We start from the raw sequence: 21,455 nt of genomic DNA, 5'->3' as shown, positions 1-21,455 counted from the left end.
CTCCTCCCAGAGTCTGAGGTTTTTCATACCCCACTCTCCTCCCAGAGTCTGTAGTTTTTCATACCTCACTCTCCTCACAGAATCTGGGGGTTGTCATACCTCACTCTCCTCACAGAATCTGTGGTTTGCCATACCTCACTCTCCTCCCAGAGTCTAAGGTTTTTCATACCTCACTCTCCTCCCAGAGTCTGTAGTTTTTCTTACCTCACTCTCCTCACAGAATCTGGGGTTTGTCATACCTCACTCTCCTCACAGAATCTGGGGTTTGTCATACCTCACTCTCCTCACAGAATCTGTGGTTTGTCATACCTAACTCTCCTCAGAGTCTGGGCATCACCATACCTCACTCTCCTCCCAGAGTTTAGAGTTTGCCATACTTTACTCTTCTCACAGAATCTGTGGTTTGTCATACCTAACTCTCCTCAGAGTCTGGGCATCACCATACCTCACTCTCCTCCCAGAGTTTAGAGTTTGCCATACTTTACTCTTCTCACAGAATCTGTGGTTTGTCATACCTAACTCTCCTCAGAGTCTGGGCGTCACCATAGCTCACTCTCCTCCCAGAGTGTAGAGTTTGCCATACTTTACTCTTCTCACAGAATCTGTAGTTTGTCATACCTAACTCTCCTTAGAGTCTGAGTTTGGGGGGTAGCTGAAGGTGTGGCATGGGAGTCTCCTATGCCTGTTATAAACAATGAGATTTTGTGGCAGATTTACGGCCAGATTGACTATTTTCAACATGTCCGATCTGATTTGCGATCAATTTGCTGATTAATTTTCCATAGAAGCAAATGGAAAGTCAATTGGAAAATCGACCGGAAATCAGTTTGAACATGTTGGAAATAGCCAATCTGACAGTAAATCTGTCAAAAAATCTCATTGTGCGTACCAGGCATTAGTGTCCCTCTTTCCTGGCTTCGAACGCTTGGAGGTACGAGGCCAGGAACAGAATAAGCGGTTGACAAATAGAGCTTCTACAATGACCCAGCTATTCAGAACTAACAGCAACCACTGCTGTTTGGAAGTCCTTTGTGCACCATCCATTTCCATGTGAACTTTTATGTGGCATGAATCGAAGCTGACCCTGATCAATGTTTTTGTTTTTTTACTTTATGTTTGAGCCCATATTGATTCTATACATTAAATGTAGACTCAGGAAAAACAGTGTGACTTCAGTAACAATATTTGAGTTCCTGAGACACCGTCAAAGTTGGAAACGTCTGAGAAAATATGAAGATAGCAGATGAGGACCATTGCAGGGCTGAGCCAAGGGGAACACGTAGGCTTCCCTGTTTGCCATAACTGCGATCTTTGTGTATACCTAAAGGTCTTGAGATGTATTTTGGAGGACACCTCACTGCGCTGATGACGGTTTAACACGGTTTGATATCAGGAACAATTCTGAGTTGGAGCCACGAGACAAACTGTGCTAGAACGGAATCACTGATGGCTTTGTTCCTCCAAGCCAAGGAGAACACATTATCAGCCAATGCTACATCAAGATATGGAGTCAAACGTCAACTAGAAGTCTTAAGTGAAGAGCCAAGTACCGCTCCTGCCGTGAAGCCTTGTTGTGTTATACAATTAGGATCAGGGCTATAAGGCACTTAATTGAATTACTACAGCTTAGGATAATATTTGGAGAAAACTGCATCGTGAATACCTTGGCGGTTGACCTGCTGTGATTTTTAATATCAGCTAGCTGCTAGTAGGTCTCAGCGTTATAAACAAGTAGTCAGTTCACACTCAAATGTTTAATTCTTTCGTAGGCGATGCCTTATTTCATTGTTCACTCTTCTGTTTCCATGTCCACAACTCCTTAGTTGACCTCTTTCCCCCTCCCCGTCGTGGCTTGCTCAGATTCCAAATCCCCCCCCTCGCAATCTCTCTCCATATTCACAATCCTCTGTGATATTAAGGCAAAACTCCACTTTTGGTAAGCTAGTCCTTCACGTCAGCTATAAATATTTTGCGGATTGCGGCACCACCACATGAGTTGGGTGCCGTGTGGTAATTTACATTTCTAATATTTTACTAAACTACCCTCCTTGTGCCTAACACTGACACCCCTCCCTCTTTCCCTTAATACATAACACTAACCACCAGCACCAAAACGCCCACTATTTGTAGTCGATTGTCTACAACAACTAACTATGCCACATACAATTTGCAGGCAAACTGGAATTACTGTATTTGCATCATCTTGACTTTCTCTAACCATGATACCAGGCAAGTATAGCTTCAGATGACAGAGCTATGAGGTCACTTGGTTATACATACTGTTTATTGGAGAGGGAGGATGGACAATGGGTTAGCACACGATGGAGTGGCCTGCTTCATCACTCAGTTATCGGTGTGGCTTAAGGCCCATACACACAGGGTACGGCCGTCGCCGCAGTCACGTGGCACGCGCATGTTGCGGCGACAGGTCGCCTGTGTGTATAACGCGCGCGCCCCGAACCGTCGCCCGCCGGAGCTGTCGCCAGGCGATTGACATGTTCAATCGCCAGCTACAGCTGTCGCCGCGACTTCGCCGGAACTGTCGCTAGTCCCACGTGAGTACGCGGGCTAGTGACAGGAGACCTACGGGAGTGAATGGAGCTTCCGGCTGGGGGATGCTCCATTCACAAACAGCTTCCGCCGCGTCTCTGCCTTTCTGGCAAGACGTGTGGACAGCTGTCGCCGGCAGGGAGCTATCGCTCCCTGTTCGCGTGCGCGCATGCTACGGGGGACAATTGTCCCCCGTGAGTATGTAGCTTTAGGCATCTAGCTTTCAATGTATTCAGAAGTGAATGCGTGCCATTCTATGCTAACGTATCTGCTGTCTGAAAAAGTCACGCCGGTTTTATGCATTACGGAAATGCAAGGACCACTATCGCAAAAAAGTGTAAAATTTAAAGTACATGTAAACATATACAAAGAAGAAGTACATTTTTTCCCTGAGTAAAATGAGACATAAATTACTTTTATCCTTTGTTGCTGTCACTTACAGTAGGTAGTAGAAATCTGACAGAACTGACAGGTTAAGGACCAACTCATTTCCTCTTGGGGGATACTCAGCATGGCCTTCATTCTTTATAAAGACACTCCCTGAAAAGGATTTATGCAAATATGCTAGCCAGCCTCCCTGGTTGCTGCACAGTTTTTTTGGCAGTTGGATGGAGCAACTGCCATTCACTTAGTGTTTTTGAAAATAAAGAATACACTAAGAATCCCCCATGGGGAGATGGACTAGTCTAAAACCTGTTGGTTCTGTCAGATTTCTATTACCTACTGTAAGTGACAGCAACATAGAAGAAAAGTAATTTATGTCTCATTTTACTCTGGGAAAAATGTAATTTTTATTTGTATATGTTTACATGTACTTTCAATTTTAATATTTTCGTGATAGTCGTCCTTTAAAGAGAAACCACAACTTAGAATTGAACTTCATCCCAATCAGTAGCTGATACCCCCTTTCCCATGAGAAATCTTTTCCTTTTCATAAACGGATCATCAGGGGGCTCTGTATGGCTGATATTGTGGTGAAACCCCTCCCACAATGTAATGTCAGGACCATGGTTCTGATATCACATTGTGGGAGCCTTGTTGCATTGTGGGAAATAACAGCAGTTTACAGCTGTTTCCAACTGCCAAAAAAGCAAGTAGCCACTGACATCACCTGCCAGCAGTAAAAATGTCACCATGTGATAAACGTCAGAATTTAAATCAGGGAGAGAAAAGATTTTACAATGGGCAAACACTGACTAAATCATTTATACATAATTATTGCAAAAATGAAGCACTTTTTTATTACATTATTTTCACTGGAGTTCCTCTTTAACCCCCTTGGCGGTATGAAAAATACCGCCAGGGGGAAGCGCAGCAGTTTTAAAAAAAAATAAAAAAAATTTTTTAATCATGTAGCGAGCCGAGGGATCGCTACATGATAGCCGCTGCTCAGCGGCATCTCCCCGCCCGCTTCGATCGCCTTCGGCGATCACCGATCAGGAAATCCCGTTCAAAGAACGAGATTTCCTGGAGGGCTTCCCCCGTCGCCATGGCGACGGGGCGGGATGACGTCACCGACGTCAGCGACGTCGGGACGTCATTGGGAGACCCGATCCACCCCTCGGCGCTGCCTGGCACTGATTGGCCAGGCAGCGCTCGGGGTCTGGGGGGGGGGGGGGCCGCGCGCCGCACCGGATAGCGGCGATCGGGCGCGCGGCGATCGGGGTGCTGGCGCAGCTAGCAAAGTGCTAGCTGCGTCCAGCAAAAAAAAATTAAGTAAATCGGCCCAGCAGGGCCTGAGCGGCACCCTCCGGCGGCTTACCCCGTGTCACACACGGGGTTACCGCCAAGGAGGTTAAAGGACATCCGAGGTGAAAATAAACTGATGAGATAAACAATTGTATCTCTCATCCTCCTCCTAAAAGGGACTTTTTTCGATATCCCACAGTTTTATTTTATATTTAAATCTAGTTTTTGAGTTTTACTGTTTCATTGTCTCTGCTCAATGACATGTGCATTGAAGTATGCCAGAGCTAAAATCTATGAATAATTGACCCTTTGCATCTCTTTCCTGCTCTCAAAAGCCATTTACTAACAGGAAAGTGTTTTTAGCTATAATTGTCAGTGAGGGTTATGCTATAGTCTGACCCAGTCCGACCTGGTCCCGACCCGGGCAGAAATTGTCACTTGCATATGTGATGTTTAACTTATTCAAGCAGAGAAAGACAAAAAGGAACACAGCACAGTTATTCGTGTGTTAGGCACTGCACATATACATGTCTATCTCATCATGTGGGTTGGTTCAGACAGGCACCTGAAACAGCAAATTGCAGCTGCTCGACATCTCGTACAAATGCTTTTTCTGCTAGCTTACAGATTTGGCTACTTTTGGCAGCAGGGCCGGTTTAAGCAACAATGGGGCCCCAGGGCAAAATAAACCTGGGGGCCCCCCAACAGATACCCCGGAACAAAAATCGGCATGAAGGGACCTTTTTTGCAGCTGGTATAGTCAGGGTGTGAAGCCCCAATCGGTCGGAGCTCCACATTCTGGCTACCCCAGCCTGCATGGGGACAAGGGGTTAAAAAGTTTCAGGAGGGGGGACCCCACATAATTTAAAAAAAAAAAATTCCCACACTCTAAACATAAAAAAAAAAAATCGGAAAATGGGGAAAAAATGCCAGGGATCTTCATACAACCATATTTGGGCTGTATAGCGATCCCTGGCCAAAGCGCTGCGGCTGCGTATGGACCCCCTGGAAAACCCGTCGGGTAATTTATTGCTCTTTCTTTTGATGCATGTAAAATTACACTACCGTTAGGTTTGTTACTAAAAATGACATTTACCGCATTTAAAAGTATACTTTTTTCCTTCGAAACTTTAAAATCGATTTTCTCAAAAACTATAAAATAGTTTTTTCCTCTTATTCCCAATGATCGCCTTAACATATCCTGCAAATTTGGGGTTTCTAGAATTTAAGGTGGATTTGCTATTAACCACTTTACCCCCACGCGTACGGATTTCTCCGTCCCTTTTTTCCCCCCTAAAAAACCAGGGACGGAGAAATCCGTACCTTCCACGCTACCGCCGCTGTCCGCGCTCCCGCCGCTCGTGCGCGCGCACCCGCCGCTCGTACACGCCGCCGCCCGCTCGCCCGGAGATCAATGAACGGGAAAATCCATTCCCGTTCGTTGATCTAGCCCCCGCAATGATCTGCTGCTTCTTTCAGAAACAGCGAGATCATTGTGAGTCTCCCAGCCTCCTACTGCTTCCTGTAAGCGTCCTTCCGGACGCTTACAGGTCACATGTAAACAAACACTCTGTGGCCATCTTGTGGCCAAATAGTAAACTACACCCTAAAAGCATTTTACATATACAAACATTACATTTACACAATAAATTAACTCATTACCTCCCACACTCCCCAATTTTTTTTTTTTTTTTGTAAAAAAAAAAAAAAATACAATAAAAAAAAAACATAAATAGTTACCTTAGGGACTGAACTTTTTAAATATTTATGTCAAGAGGGTATAACACTGTTACTTTATAAACTGCCGGCTTGTAATTAGGGATGGATGCAAAACTGAAAAAAATGCACCTTTATTTCCAAATAAAATATTGTCGCCAAACATTGTGATAGGGACATAATTTAAATGGTTTTATAACCGGGACAAATGGGTTAATACATTTCATGGGTTTTAATTACAGTAGCATGCTTTATTTAAAAACTATAATGGCCGAAAACTCGAAAATAATAATTTTTTCCCACAATTTTTCCTATTTCCCCATTAAAACACATTTAGAATAAAATAATTCTTGGCATAATGTCCCACCTAAAGAAAGCCTAATTGGTGGCGAAAAAAACAAGATATAGTTCATTTCATTGGGATAAGTGATAATAAAGTTTTAGACGAATGAATGGAAGGAGCGCTGAAAGGTGAAAATTGCTCTGGTGGTCAGGGGGTAAAACCCCTCAGTGGTGAAGTGGTTAACCATTAAAGTCGGCTGGTTTTTAAATGTGTATTTTTTTCCTTTGAAACTTTAAAATCGATTTTCTCAAAAACTATAAGGTCGATTTGAAATTTTTTTTCCTCTTGTAGCCACTGGGGGCCCCTACAAGCTCTGGGGCCCTGGGGCAGCTGCCTCCTTTGCCTCTATGGTAGCGCCGGCCCTGTTTAGCAGTGCCTAGAGGTCCGTGTGAACTGGCCCTAAACCTGGAAAGTTTGGAGCGAGACATCTTTGAACGATTTCTCGTAAGAAAGCATGGACTCCTTACTGCATGTCTGTAAAGTACAGATCTCAAATAAATCACGTAATATTACTCAATGCAGAAGTCTTAGTGAAGTCCTAGTAGTTGCTAGAGAGTATACTGTACCTGTGATTAATGTGTTCTGAATGCTAAACCGCTGTGATCTTAACCTCTTTTCTTTTTTGACAGGTTCACAGTTTGATCTTTTTAACATGGAGGCATCGAATGTGGCAAGTTTGTCATGTACCACTGCCATTCCTTCTGGCAACCATACTACCAAACCGTCTACTGCAAATGATGGATCATCTACAAGAGCACTTCTCTTAAAGGGCATAGGTGTACCCTTGTATCAGATCAACCAACAAGAAGGCCAGCAGTTACCATTCCAGCTGGCATCTCCTGGCACAAGCTTTGCCATCGACAATGGAAATTTATCTGTAGTGTTGGCCACCCAGCCTCAAAACGCTCTTCAGAAATCTTCCACACAGACTCTCACACTGAACATTATGAATTCAGTGCCAGTTTTGTCTCCAAATTATCCCACCAGCCTCCTTGGCACCAACCCTGCCAAAGCAAAGAACACTGGGAAACACATATGTCCCCACTGTGGCCGGGACTGCCTGAAGCCAAGTGTTCTGGAGAAGCATATTCGTTCACATACTGGGGAAAGACCGTTCCCTTGCACTATTTGTGGAATCTCATTTAAAACTCAAAGCAACCTCTACAAGCATCGAAGGACACAAACTCATGTTAATAACGCCAGGCAAAGCTTTGATTCAGACTGTCACGAGGACCAGAATGGGGAACAAGTTGGAAATGGAGACAACCATTGCTTGGACATCAGTAAGGCAGTGGGAGATATTTGTATAGACAAAGACCAAGGTGATGAAAGTAAATTTGTAAATGGTAGATTTCTTGTACAGGAATACACCAGTATACCAACCTTATTAAATGCAGATGTAATAAAGAACTATAACAGGATAGCTGGTGACTCTGATCATTCATCACAAGCAAAGGACTCAACAGCGATACTGAATCAAAAGCGAGCTATCAAGGAACAGAATTCTGCAACCACAAACAGACACGCTCTGCTACAGAGGCAAAGTGAAACGTGTATCGATAAGCAGTTGGACTCCTCTTCCTCCCAAAGGAAGCTTAAGAAATGTGAAAGCACAGACTCTGGTTATTTGTCCCACTCAGACAGTGCTGAGCTGCAAATGTTTTCGGGTAGTCCTCTTCACAGCCTGAGTGAGTGCAGTTTTGAATCTGAGGTTGTGCTTAATAGTGGTGCTTTGGACTGTGAAGATAAAACTTCCTCAAAAAAGAATTTGGAAGAACGCATTTCCATGTTAATCTCTAAAAATAAAGCCGTGGTAGATAACACTCTCCTGGACAACGTTCGGCCTAGAAAAACGGCTCTGTCAAAGCAAGGCAGCATTGATCTCCCAATGCCGTACACCTTCAAGGACTCTTTCCACTTTGACATCAAATCCCTCGATGCCAACAAAAACAAAGTTCCACTTTGTTCAGTCGGCTCTACCTTCACCCCACCAGAAAAGACCAAACCACTTTTTTTTCATTCCGTCCCTACTCAGATATCTTCATCTATTGAAAATGTAATACTGGCACGAAGTAACTCTTTACCGTTTGTAGAAAATGGCAAAGTCCAGGAAAGGTTTCCTGCACGTAATACTAAGTCACACCACCAAGTAAAGCAGCATTTAAATGTCAGTTTGGCCAACTTACTGCTGTCCAATACAGCCACAGCTTGCACAGTGGACTTTTCAAGCAGTCACCCTCGAGGTCTTGTCCGCCAAGTTGCTGTGGATGAGTTGCCAACCAGCAATGCTTTTGAAAGCCATGTTTCTGAAGAATGTAAGGAAGTGCAACCCACTATTAAAGCTAAACCTGGCAATAGAAAAACATCCCAGAAAAAAATGTTTTCACATGAAAAATGGCAGATGTACGGGGATGAAACATTCAAAAAATTTTATCAGAAAATTAAGAAGCGTGAGCAACACAGGAAGACAAATCAGGATCTTCCAGATAAGAAATGTGAAAGTGAAAATCTCTGGCCAACCCCAAGTGTGGTGGTGAAGCCACCTGATAACATTTTATCTCCATCTCTCGGTACACCACCAAAGTCTGACTTGAAGGCTACTACATCTGATTTTTCGCCCCAAATTTTGTCCAAGGCAATATCAGAAATTAACAATGGATCAGAAATGTTATTTCCAGGAGATGTACACAGTGTTTTGAGTGTGGAAGTGGAGAAAAGAAGACCTGATTTAAGCTCAGAAAGTCCTGCCAAAATCCATATTGGTGATCAGGTTTGTGAGCTACAAATTCAACATCCCAGTCCAGCTAAGTGTCCACAAATTAGCCGACCAGGTTATTCTTATCAATCTAATGTCAGATCTGCCAAAACAGAGACTATGTTAAATGAAATGCAGATTGAATTATCTGTTGGTTCAAGTAAACATGGGAACATGTCAGATAATATTAAAGGAAGTCTACAATATGAAGAAAAGTCAGCCTCAGAAAATGAAGGCGTTATGGTGGAAAAGATAAACGTTAATTCAATTGAAAATGATACGGAATATTCCATAACTGATGAGATTGGTCAGGAAAAAGGTAAACCCAACATAAATACTTTGAGGGAGTTACCAGTATGTAATGATACCCATCAAGGTATGACTTCTATTTCTAATAACTCCCTTCCATATTTTGGGGAGGTGCTCGAAAAAGCCACCGATCCTTTCTCAGTGCATTCTTCTTTGTCATGTGCTCAGACAACGACGACACATCAGGAGAATGATTTTTCCCCAAGATATCTCATCAATTTTCATTACATTGGATCTCCTGTAGAATCATCGAAGACTTTACAACATGAAACTCAGATTTCTGGAGTATCCATTGGAGAAACAAGGTGGTTTGACCTTCCCGGATGTTCAAAGTTAAAACCATCCCACCAGCACTCTACGGCTAAACAAGCGAACCTGATACAAAAGCATGACTCAGTTATTGTACCCTTCAGCAAAATAAACCTAAATACAGAACGTTTATCCAGTAATGCACCTACAGTTTCCATCCATGTAACCCAAAATGTATTTCTAGATGCTCGGGGAAGGACTGAACAAAAATGTAAACAAAATGACTTGCAACCAGCTGGACAAAGCAAACTTCAGGAACTTGGGGATCTGCCTAATTCCGAAAAGTCTCTTCCTAACGAATCTATAGTTTCCAATCTCCACTGTGGAGCTCAAGCCACACAACAAGATGCAGAAAGTAAAACCATGCCTTCCAGATGTGCATCACCTGAAACAACAACAGGAGAAAGACCTTCTCATGAGAAACTTGATACAAAGATATGTAAATACATAGCAGCCAATAAACAGGAAACTACCGACGGTCTTCAAATTGGACTCACCTATAGTGCTGCAGTTAAACCAGTAATATCTCAGGAGCAAGGAAGCTCTTCACATTCCACAACTCGTATATCTAGGAACTCCGGAATCTGTAATGTGATAGTCACCAAAGTCACCTTTTCAACCTTAAACACAGAACCTAAGTCAACCTGGTGCTGGCTGGACAAATGTCTGCCCCTCCCAGCAGAGCAAAAGGAGAAGTCATTTTCTGTTTATGCTTCTTTGAACCACAACTCTATAAAAAAACGGAGGCCCATGCAGCCATCATCTCCTCATTCAAGAATTGAAGACGACAGCAGGCCAACATCTTCTAGACAGATGATGGCTATAAGAGAGAGGATTCCAGTGCAGCCACCACCTTCTCATTCAAGAAACGAAGACGACGGCAGGTCAACATCTTCTGGACAGATGCCAGCTATAACAGACAGGAAGCCAGTGCAGCCACCATCTCCTCATTCAAGAAGTGAAGACAACGGCAGGCCAACTCCTTCTAGACAAACAACGGCCTATCCTGTGCTGTGCAAGTCACTGCAACTAAAGGTAATTCAGTCCACTCAACCTTTCATTCTTTACAATTTGGTTTACTATGCTCACATTTAATGTTTTTACCTAAGCACACTGTTATCTTCCAGTTTGATAAATGAATCCCACAGAGGCAATATGGGTTGGTAGGGTTTTATTTCAGAATATGAGACCAAACATAGAAAGTTAAAATTCTTCTTAAAGTGAACCAGAGACGAAGCAACCTCAAGTATTTTACCATATATATCAGTGGGAACATCGAAATCAGCGAAAACACCTACCCTGCTCTGTTTCATTCTTCACTGCTCAGCTTGCTTTTCATCAGCCCTGATAAAATCCCCAACTGAGCATTCAGTCTGGCTTTGCTATAATGACTCAGCTATAATGATTCCTGAGCAGAGCCAGAAGGGGGCAGGCTTGGGCTTGAAAAGACACCAGAGAACACAGACTCAGCTATAAAGATTCCTGAGCAAAGCCAGACTGAATGCTCAGTCGTGGATTTTATCATGGCTGCTAAGAAGCAAGCTGAACAGCGAAGAATGAAACAGAGAGCAGGGTAGGTGTTTTCTCTAATGTTCCCACTGATATATATGGTAAAATACATGAGGGTGCTTCGTCTCTGGTTCACTTTAAAGGACCAGTATTGCAAAAAAATGTAAAACTTCAAATATGTGTAAACGTATACAGATGAGAAGTACATTTCTTCCAGAGTAAAATATGCTAGAATTTACTTTTCTCCTATGCTGCTGTCACTTACAGTAAGTAGTAGAAATCTGACAGAACCTACAGGTTTTGGGCTAGTCCATCTCTTTATTCTCAGCATGGTTTTTGTTATTTTATAAACACACTCCTGAAATGGAATTTATACAAAGATGCTGGCCAGCCTCCCTGCTCGCGTCACACTTTTTTTGGCAGTTGGGCGGAGCAAGTGCTTTTTAATCAGTGGTCTCTGCCTCCTTAAAGAGGAACTCCAGTGAAAATAATGTAGTAAAAAAAGTGCTTAATTTTTTACTATAATTATGGATAAATTATTTAGTCAGTGTTTGCTCATTGTAAAATCTTTCCTCTCCCAGATTCACATTCTGACATGTATTACATGGTGACATTGTTACTGTGGGCAGGTTATGTAGCTGTTTCTAGCTGTTTTGGCTGTTACAGACAGCTGTACACAGCCATTTCCTGTCTGTGAACATTGTTACATTGTGGCAGTTTGCCCAGAGTACCGCGGTACCCAGAGCTTCTTGTGGGAGGGGTTTCAGCACAAAATCAGTCATACAGCGCCCCCTGATGGTCTGTTTGTGAAAATCATTATATTTCTCATGTAAAAGGGGGTATCAGCTACTGATTGGGATAAAGTTCAATTCTAGGTTGGAGTTTCTCTTTAAAGAGAAACCGTGACCAAGAATTGAACTTCATCCCAATCAGTAGCTGATACCCCCTTTTACTTGAGAAATCTATTCCTTTTCACAAATGGATCATCAGGGGGGCTCTGTATGGCTGATATTGTGGTGAAGCCCCTCCCACAGGAGACTGTGAGGACCATTTTCCTGGCAGTTTCCTGTCTGTGAACCTCGGTGCATTGTGGGAAATAGCTGTTTACAGCTGTTTCCAACTGCCAAAAAAGCAAGCAGCAGGTATTTCCAGTAACATCACCTGCCAGCAGTAAAAATGTCACCATGTGATAAATGTCAGAATATAAATCAAGGAGAGGAAAGCTTTTACAATGGGCAAACACTGACTAAATCATTTATACATAATTATTGTAAAAGTAAAGCACTTTTTTATTACATAATTTTCACTGGAGTTCCTCTTTAACCACTTGCCGACCGCCCACTACCTATGGGCGTCTGCAAAGTGGCACGCCCAGGACCTCCTAACGCCCATCGGCGTCGGCTCCTTGGGCACTGAAAAGCATCCGCCGGCATTAGGCTCCGCCCACCCGCAACGTCAACCAGCTGGCCAATTAGCAGCGCTGGCGGGATCTTAACCACCGATCTGTCTCATAGTAAGCGTATGATATGCTTTGTTATGTATACAAAGCGTATCTCTGTAAATGGACAATTGTGTGTAAAAAAAATCAAACAATTGTCATTTACAGAGATATTTCTCCCACCCAGCATCTGTATGTGTAAAAATACAACACAAAACACATTATACTACTTCTCCTGAGTACGGCGGTACCACATGTGTGGCACTTTCTTGCACCCTAAGTGCGCTAAGGGGCCCAAAGTCCAATGAGTACCTTTAGGATTTCACAGGTCATTTTGCGACATTTGGTTTCAAGACTACTCCTCACGGTTTAGGGCCCCTAAAATGCCAGGGCAGTATAGGAACCCCACAAATGACCCCATTTTATAAAAAAGACACCCCAAGGTATTCCGTTAGGAGTATGGTGAGTTCATAGAAGATTTTATTTTTTGTCACAAGTTAGTGGAAAATGACACTTTGTGAAAAAACACAATTAAAATCAATTTCCGCTAACTTGTGACAAAAAAAAAATCTTCTATGAACTCACTCAGAAGTAGTATAATGTGTTTTGGGGTGTATTTTTACACATACCCATGCTGAGTGGGAGAAATATCTCTGTAAATAGACAATTGTGTGTAAAAAAAATAAAAAATTGTCATTTACGGAGATATTTCTCCCACCCAGCATGGGTATGTGTAAAAATACACCCCAAAACACATTATACTAGTTCTCCTGAGTATGGCAATACCACATGTGTTGCACTTTTTTGCAGCCTAACTGCGCTAAGGGGCCCTAAGTCCAATGAGCATCTTTAGGCTTTACAGGGGTGCTTACAATTAGGCACCCCCCAAAATGTCAGGACAGTGAACACACCCCACAAATGACCCCATTTTGGAAAGTAGACACTTCAAGGTATTCAGAGAGGAGCATAGTGAGTCCGTGGCAGATTTCATTTTTTTTTTTTTTTGTCGCAAGTTAGAAGAAATGGAAACTTTTTTTGTCACAAAGTGTCATTTTCCGCTAACTTGTGACAAAAAATAAAATCTTCTATGAACTCACCATGCCTCTCACTGAATACTTTGGGATGTCTTCTTTCCAAAATGGGGTCATTTAGGGGGTATTTATACTATCATGGAATTTTAGCACCTCATGAAACATGACAGGTGGTTAGAAAAGGCAGAGATGCTTCCAAATGGGAAAATTCACTTTTGGCACCATAGTTTGTAAACGCTATAACTTTTACCCAATCCAATAAATATACACTGAATGTTTTTTTTTTTATCAAAGACATGTAGCAGAATAACTTTCGCGATCAAATGTATAGGAAATTTAACTTTATTTGAAAAATGTCAGCACAGAAAGTTAAAAAAGTCATTTTTTTTACAAAATTCATGTCCTTTTTGATGAATATAATAAAAAGTAAAACTCGCAGCAGCAATCAAATGGCACCAAAAGAAAGCTGTATTAGTGACAAGAAAAGGAGGTAAAATTCATTTAGGTGGTAGGTTGTATGAGCGAGCAATAAACCGTGAAATAGTGATGCTCGGATACCCCTTTTTATTATTCGAGTTTGGTCGAATTCGAATAGTAAATTATTCGAATTCAGTCGAATATTCGAGTCGAATATTTTTTACTATTCGATTCGACCTCGGACTTCGAGCTCACTATTCGAGTCGGTATTCGAGCTCATTATTCGAGCTGACTATTCGAATTGGCCTTAAATAGCTTCCAACACTTGTTTTGAGGGTAAATGATGCAAGAAACATATTTTTTTCCAAGTAACAACAGCAAGTGATTATGTGGGGATGTTCCTTTAAAAAAAAAAAAGGTGGAAAGAGAAGTTGTGTCCAGAATTTTGTTCAGTACTGTATATACTTCTTCTTCTTCTTTTTTTATCTTCTATATCTTCTTCTTCTTCTTCTATATCTTCTTCTTCTATATCTTCTTCTTCTATATCTTCTTCTTCTTCTTCTATATTGTCTTCTTCTTCTTCTTCTTCATCTTCTTCATCTTCTTCATCTTCTTCTTCATCTTCTTCTTCATCTTCTTCTTCTTCATCTTCATCTTCTTTTTCTTCTTCTTCATCTTCTGCTTCTTCATCTTCTTCATCTTCTTCTTCTTCATCTTCTTCATCTTCTTCATCTTCATCTTCTTCATCTTCTTCATCTTCTACTTCATCTTCTTCTTCTACATCTTCTTCATCTTCTTCTTCTTCATCTTCTTCATCATCTTCTTCTTCATCTTCTTCTCCTTCTTCTTCTTCTTCTTCTTCTTCTTCTCCTTCTTTTTCTATATCGTCTTCTTCTTCTTCACTTATTTCTCTTTTATATTTTTTTTTTAAAGAAATGCAGCTATTTTTGAGCGTAATAAATAGCTGGTGGCGCACGCATGTTGGAAGCGCCATTGTATGTGCTACCTGGCAGTGGAAACACACAGACAGCAGGAGGTAAATTCAGCAGCAGCAGCAGGAGGAGGCGGATGATTGTGTGGCAGCAGGCAGTCAATGAGGCAGGCAGCGAGACATAATAGGCTGTGTGGTACCTAGCGGTGGTACCAGGCCGTAAATACACAGCATGAGGTTCCAGACAGCGGTCGTGAAGCCCACATCATGTCCAATACACAACTGGGACAACACAGTTTTCAACCCGGACACCTCTAAAAATAATATTACACAGTATTAATAAAAAGTATATATAATTTTTTTGTTTTTTTAAAGAAATGCAGCTATTTTTGAGCGTAACAAATAGCTGGTGGCGCACGCATGTTGGAAGCGCCATTGTATGTGCTCCATTGTATGTGCTCCCTGGCAGTGGAAACACACAGACAGCAGGAGGAGGAGGATGAGTGTGTGGCAGCAGGTAGTCAATGAGGCAGGCAGCGTGACATAATAGCGTACCTAGCGGTGATACCATGGCGTAAATAAACACAACAGGAGGTCCCAGACAGCGGTCGTGCAGCCCACATTGTCTCCAATACACAACTGGGACAACACAGTTTTCAACCCGGGCACCTCAGAAAAATTAAACCTTTTTTTTTTTTATGGTTTTTTGGTTTTGTTTGTAAAACAAATTACACAGATATATAGCTATTGTTTGACGTAATAGCTGGTGGCATAGTGGCAGCAGAAGGTAAATCTGTGTACCCTGGCATTGGGAAACACAGACAGACAGCAGCAGCAGCAGGAGGAATGGAGGAGTAATTATGTGAGCAGCTATTGTTTGACGTAATAGCTGGTGGCAGAGTGGCAGCAGAAGGTAATTCTGTGTACCCTGGCAGTGGGAAACGCAGACAGACAGCAGCAGCAGCAGGAGGAATGGAGGAGTATTGTGAGTGTGGCAGCAGGCAGGCAGCGTGACATAATAGCCCTGGTACCTAGCGGTGATACCAGGGCGTAAATAAACACAAAAGGAGGTCCCAGACAGCGGTCGTGCAGCCCACATTGTGTCCAATACACAACTGGGACAACACAGTTTTCAACCCGGGCACCTCAGAAAAATTAAACCTTTTTTTTTTTTATGGTTTTTTGGTTTTGTTTGTAAAACAAATTACACAGATATATAGCTATTGTTTGACGTAATAGCTGGCGGCATAGTGGCAGCAGAAGGTAAATCTGTGTACCCTGGCGTTGGGAAACACAGACAGACAGCAGCAGCAGCAGGAGGAATGGAGGAGTAATTATGTGAGCAGCTATTGTTTGACGTAATAGCTGGTGGCAGAGTGGCAGCAGAAGGTAATTCTGTGTACCCTAGCAGTGGGAAACACAGACAGACAGCAGTAGCAGCAGGAGGAATGGAGGAGTATTGTGAGTGTGGCAGCAGGCAGGCAGCGTGACATAATAGCCCTGGTACCTAGCGGTGATACCATGGCGTAAATAAACACAACAGGAGGTCCCAGACAGCGGTCGTGCAGCCCACATTGTGTCCAATACACAACTGGGACAACACAGTTTTCAACCCAGGCACCTCAGAAAAATTAAACCTTTTTTTTTTTATGGTTTTTTGGTTTTGTTTGTAAAACAAATTACACAGATATATAGCTATTGTTTGACGTAATAGCTGGTGGCAGAGTGGCAGCAGAAGGTAAATCTGTGTACCCTGACAGTGGGAAACACAGACAGACAGCAGAAGGGCAGTGCACAGCAGCCCACTGTAGGTGTAAAATGTGTGGCTGCAGGCGACGTAATAGTCAAAGTGAACCAGGCTGGCTTAGTGAGCAGGAGCCAGGAGGTGGTAAAGGGTGGTAAGGCACATTAACGATGGTTCTTCAGTTCATGTCCCCCTCTCGCGGACAACAGGGGCCAGGAACTCGCCTTCCACCCATGCCTGGTTCATCTTGAGAAACGTCAGTCTGTCCACAGACTTGTGAGACAGACGTGAGCGTTTCTCGGTGACCACGCCACCAGCTGCACTGAAGCAGTGCTCGGACAGCACGCTGGAAGGGGGACAGGACAGCACTTCCAGGGCGTACTGCGCCAGCTCGCTCCAGATCTCCAGGCGCTTGACCCAATACTCCATGGGATCAACAGGGGCATCGCTGTCAAGCCCGCTGTAGGACCCCATGTAGTCAGCCACCATTCGAGTCAGGCGCTGGCTGTGACCGGAGGAGGATGCTGCTGCATGCACCTCCTCTCTAGTCACTGCTGCCGGAGCCTCTACAGTCCTGTAGAGCTCATTGCTGAGAGACAGCAGGTCTGTGGGGCGCTTGCTGCTGGATGCAGGCACCTGCTGCTGCCTCTGTGCTGGCTGGACAGTGGGGGTGGAAGGCTGGGGGAAGGCTTCCTCCAAGCGCTCAACAAGGGCCTGCTGCAAGCTCCTTATTTGTTGCGCTGGGTCTCCTCCTGCAGGCGGCAGGAACTGGCTCAACTTCCCCTTGAGGCGTGGGTCCAACATCATGCTGATCCAGATCTCCTCCCTCTGCTTCATCTGGATCACTCTGGGGTCCCTGCGCAAGCACGCCAGCATGTGCGCTGCCATTGGGAAGAGGCGGGCCACGTGTGCTGGCACATCGATGGCAGTGCTGCTGTCCTCATCCTCCTCCTCTGCCGCCTCATCCTCTCTCCACCCCCGCACCAACTCAGCTGCGCTGTGCTGATCCCCCTCATCAGCAGCAAGGTCAGGGACCTCCACCAAGTCCTCCTCCTCCTCCCCCTCAGAGGTGGACTGTGCAGCTGCTTGCCGCTCCTGCTGGTCCAAGGCTGCCGCTCCCTGTTCCAGCAAAGCATCGAGGGCCCTGTTCAGCAGACAAACCAGGGGCACCCACTCGCAGACCATAGCATGGTCCCTGCTCACCATGTTAGTGGCCTGCAGAAAGGGAGCCAGCACTAAGCACACCTGCTGCATGTGCCTCCAGTCATCATCGGGGACGATGGACGGGATGTTGCTGGTCTTGTCCCTTCTCTGAGCGGCGGAAACAGTGGCCAGGGCAAGGTACTGGTTGACAGCGTGCTTCTGTTCAACCAGACGCTCCAACATCGCCAGGGTGGAGTTCCAGCGAGTCGGAACGTCAAGGATCAGCCGATGGCGTGGCAGCTCCAGCTCGTTTTGCACGTCTTCCAGGCTCGCACAGGCTGCAGCCGAGCGCCGGAAGTGACGCACAACGTTCCTTGCCATTTCCAGCAGTTCGCCCATCCCCTGGTAGGTGCGCAAGAACTTCTGCACCACCAGGTTCAGCACGTGGGCAAGACAGGGGATGTGGGTCAGGTTTCCCCTGTCTATTGCGGCAACCAGATTGGCCCCATTGTCGGCCACCACCTCTCCGACTCTGAGGCCTCTGGGGGTCAGCCAAATCCTCTCCTGCTCCTGGAGTTTGGCCAACACATGGGTTGCCGTCAGCTTGGTCTTCCCAAGGCTGACCAAGTGCAGCAGCACTTGGCAGTGGCGGGCCTTCACGCTGCTGTTGGGGCGGGGGGTTTGGCCAGGTGTGCCGGAGGATGGCAGAGGATCGGAGGAACCTGCTGCAGTTCCCCTGACCCTGCGGGGTGGCACCACCCACTGTGTTGCTGCTGCTGCTGTGCCCGCTGCTGCTCTCCCATCCTCACCCCCTTCCACCAAGCTGACCCAGTGGACAGTGAAGGACTGTCCCGAAGCGGCTGCTCCAGGAGTCCATGGTGACGTGGACCCTTTCACCAACCGCATGCTCCAGCCCTCGCTCCACATTGGCCATCACAAAGCGGTGCAGTGCAGGAATGGCCTTGCGGGCGAAGAAGTGTCTGCTGGGGAGCTGCCAGTCTGGGGCTGCACAAGCAAGCAGCGCACGCATGTCGCTCCCCTCCTGCATGAGCGTGTACGGCAGGAGTTGGGAGCACATGGCCCGTGCCAGCAAGCCGTTCAGCTGCCACACGCGACGGCTGCTGGGAGGCAGAGCCCTAACCACCCCCTTGAAGGACTCGCTCAAAAGGCTCTGGCGTGGCCTTTTGCTGGCACGGGAATCAGCGGACACAGCAGAGGAGGCCACTGAGGACTGGCTGCCAGAACAGGCCTCAGTGTCGGCGGCAGGAGTTGCAGAGGGGGGAGGAGCAGTGCGTTTCCGCACTCCTGCTGGTGCTGCTGGAGGAGCAGGAGGGCGGGTGGCTGCTGTTGCTGCTGCTGCTGAAGGCTGTGCAGTGATGGGTGTGGTGCCACTGCCAGCACCAGATGCCTTCAGCCTCTGGAACTCCTCATGCTGGTGGAAATGTTTCGCAGCAAGGTGGTTGATGAGCGAGCTGGTGCTGAACTTTAAGGGGTCAGCACCTCTGCTCAACTTCCGCTGACAGTGGTTGCAAGTGGCGTACTTGCTGTACACTGTGGGCATGGTGAAAAATCGCCAGATTGGTGACAAAAACAACCCCCTACGGCATGGAACCGCTGCTGCCTGTCTTTCTGTGGTGGTTGGGGGGGGGGGGGGGGCTTGGGTGCGGCTGGTGGTGGTACTGGCAGATGCTGCTGCTGCTGCTGCTGAGCCTGAGACACCAGCAGGCTGTGGGACCTGCCTACTGCTGCCAATGCTTGCAATGATGCGCCTCCTTGCAAGGCCCACAAGCGCATCCTCCTCCTCAGAGCTGCTGATGACGACATCCCCTGGAGCTGGTGGCACCCAGTCTCTGTCTGTCACCGTGTCATCATCATCCTCCCCCTCCTGAAACATGTCCTGCTGGGATGATGACCCCCCAAACTCCTCTCCTGATGCATGGATGGGCTGCTTGACTGTCGCCACAGTCTTGCTGTCCAATCCCTCCTCCCCCAAAGTGCCCATCAGCATCTCCTCCTCAAAATCGCCAACAACAGCAGACAATACCCTGATGGTGCCTGGGGTAAAAAGACTGCTGAGTGACAGGTCGGCGACTGACGGTGAACTGGCCTCCTCCCCAGGCCCTGCTGGGCGGCTGCTGCGAACAGGGGTGGTGGTGGTGAGGGTGGAGGCCTCGGATACAGAGCTGATGGCGGGCTGCTCATCCTCCGTCATCAGTTGCACCACAGTGTCTGCATCCTTTTCCTCAATGGGACGTTTCCAACCCGGCTGGAGGAAAATCGGAGCAGGTGCTACACGCTGTTGCTGCTGTGTCTCTGCAGCGTGAGTTGCAGATGCTCCTGCTGGGCGGCGCCCAAGGCGTCCACGGCCAGTGGCTATAGGAGAAATTTTAGCCACTGACGCTGCTACTGCTGCTGCGGAACTGTGCATGGTGGCGCGGCCGCGCCCGCGGCTTGCCACAATGCTGCTCCCTCTCCTCCTGATTCCCTTGCTGCCCTTCCCCTTGCCCAAACCGCGCTGGCTGCCACTTCCAGACATCTTCGATGTTTTGGGCGTAAACACAAAAGTTTTTAAAAGGGCGGGTGAAAAGTGGGGTACTTTAATGGAGTGGGTTGGTGGGAGAGGTGACTGAGTGAGTGTCTAGTACAGTAAGTAAGTAGTAACAGTCAGGAAGTACAACTAGCAGTTACAATAATCAGTAGTAATCACAAGGAAATAGAGTGTGTGTACACTACAGACAGTGAGTGCACGCACGCGCAAACACGCGCAGGAGCTAGCCTATGAACAGAGACTGAGTGAGTGTCCCTAGTACAGCAAGTAAGTAGTAACAGTCAGGAAGTACAACTAGAAGTTACAATAATAAGTAGTAATCACAAGGAAATAGAGTGTGTGTACACTACAGACAGTGAGTGCACGCACGCGCAAACACGCGCAGGAGCTAGCCTATGAACAGAGACTGAGTGAGTGTCCCTAGTACAGTAAGTAAGTAGTAACAGTCAGGAAGTACAACTAGAAGTTACAATAATAAGTAGTAATCACAAGGAAATAGAGTGTGTGTACACTACAGACAGTGAGTGCACGCACGCGCAAACACGCGCAGGAGCTAGCCTATGAACAGAGACTGAGTGAGTGTCCCTAGTACAGTAAGTAAGTAGTAACAGTCAGGAAGTACAACTAGAAGTTACAATAATAAGTAGTAATCACAAGGAAATAGAGTGTGTGTACACTACAGACAGTGAGTGCACGCACGCGCAAACACGCGCAGGAGCTAGCCTATGAACAGTGACTGAGTGAGTGTCCCTAGTACAGTAAGTAAGTAGTAACAGTCAGGAAGTACAACTAGCAGTTACAATAATCAGTAGTAATCACAAGGAAATAGAGTGTGTGTACACTACAGACAGTGAGTGCACGCACGCGCAAACACGCGCAGGAGCTAGCCTATGAACAGTGACTGAGTGAGTGTTCCTAGTACAGTAAGTAAGTAGTAACAGTCAGGAAGTACAACTAGCAGTTACAATAATCAGTAAGCTTAACATCAGTTGTATGCAAACTATTTGAGGGGTTACTAAGAGA

At 45.6% G+C, this 21,455-nt stretch overlaps 1 protein-coding gene across 8 annotated transcripts in view; it reads left to right on the top strand.

Moving 5' to 3' along the window:
* Positions 1-21,455, top strand: part of ZNF831 (zinc finger protein 831) — a 298,501-nt gene that overhangs the window by 92,602 nt on the left and 184,444 nt on the right. For all 8 annotated transcript variants that reach the window (XR_011025092.1, XR_011025091.1, XM_068262317.1 and 5 more), the window contains one exon: positions 6,928-10,706. Coding sequence is in view for 6 of the 8 variants with exons in the window: in XM_068262317.1 (XP_068118418.1) it covers positions 6,928-10,706 (3,779 nt within the window). In the remaining 2 variants the exon portion in view is untranslated. The remainder of the gene's footprint in view (positions 1-6,927; positions 10,707-21,455) is intronic.

The sequence above is a fragment of the Hyperolius riggenbachi genome, chromosome 12 (genome assembly GCF_040937935.1).
Source record: "Hyperolius riggenbachi isolate aHypRig1 chromosome 12, aHypRig1.pri, whole genome shotgun sequence".
Lineage (NCBI taxonomy): Eukaryota > Metazoa > Chordata > Amphibia > Anura > Hyperoliidae > Hyperolius > Hyperolius riggenbachi.
Note: the sequence above shows the minus strand (reverse complement) of the source record. Positions and strands in the feature narration are given on the sequence as shown.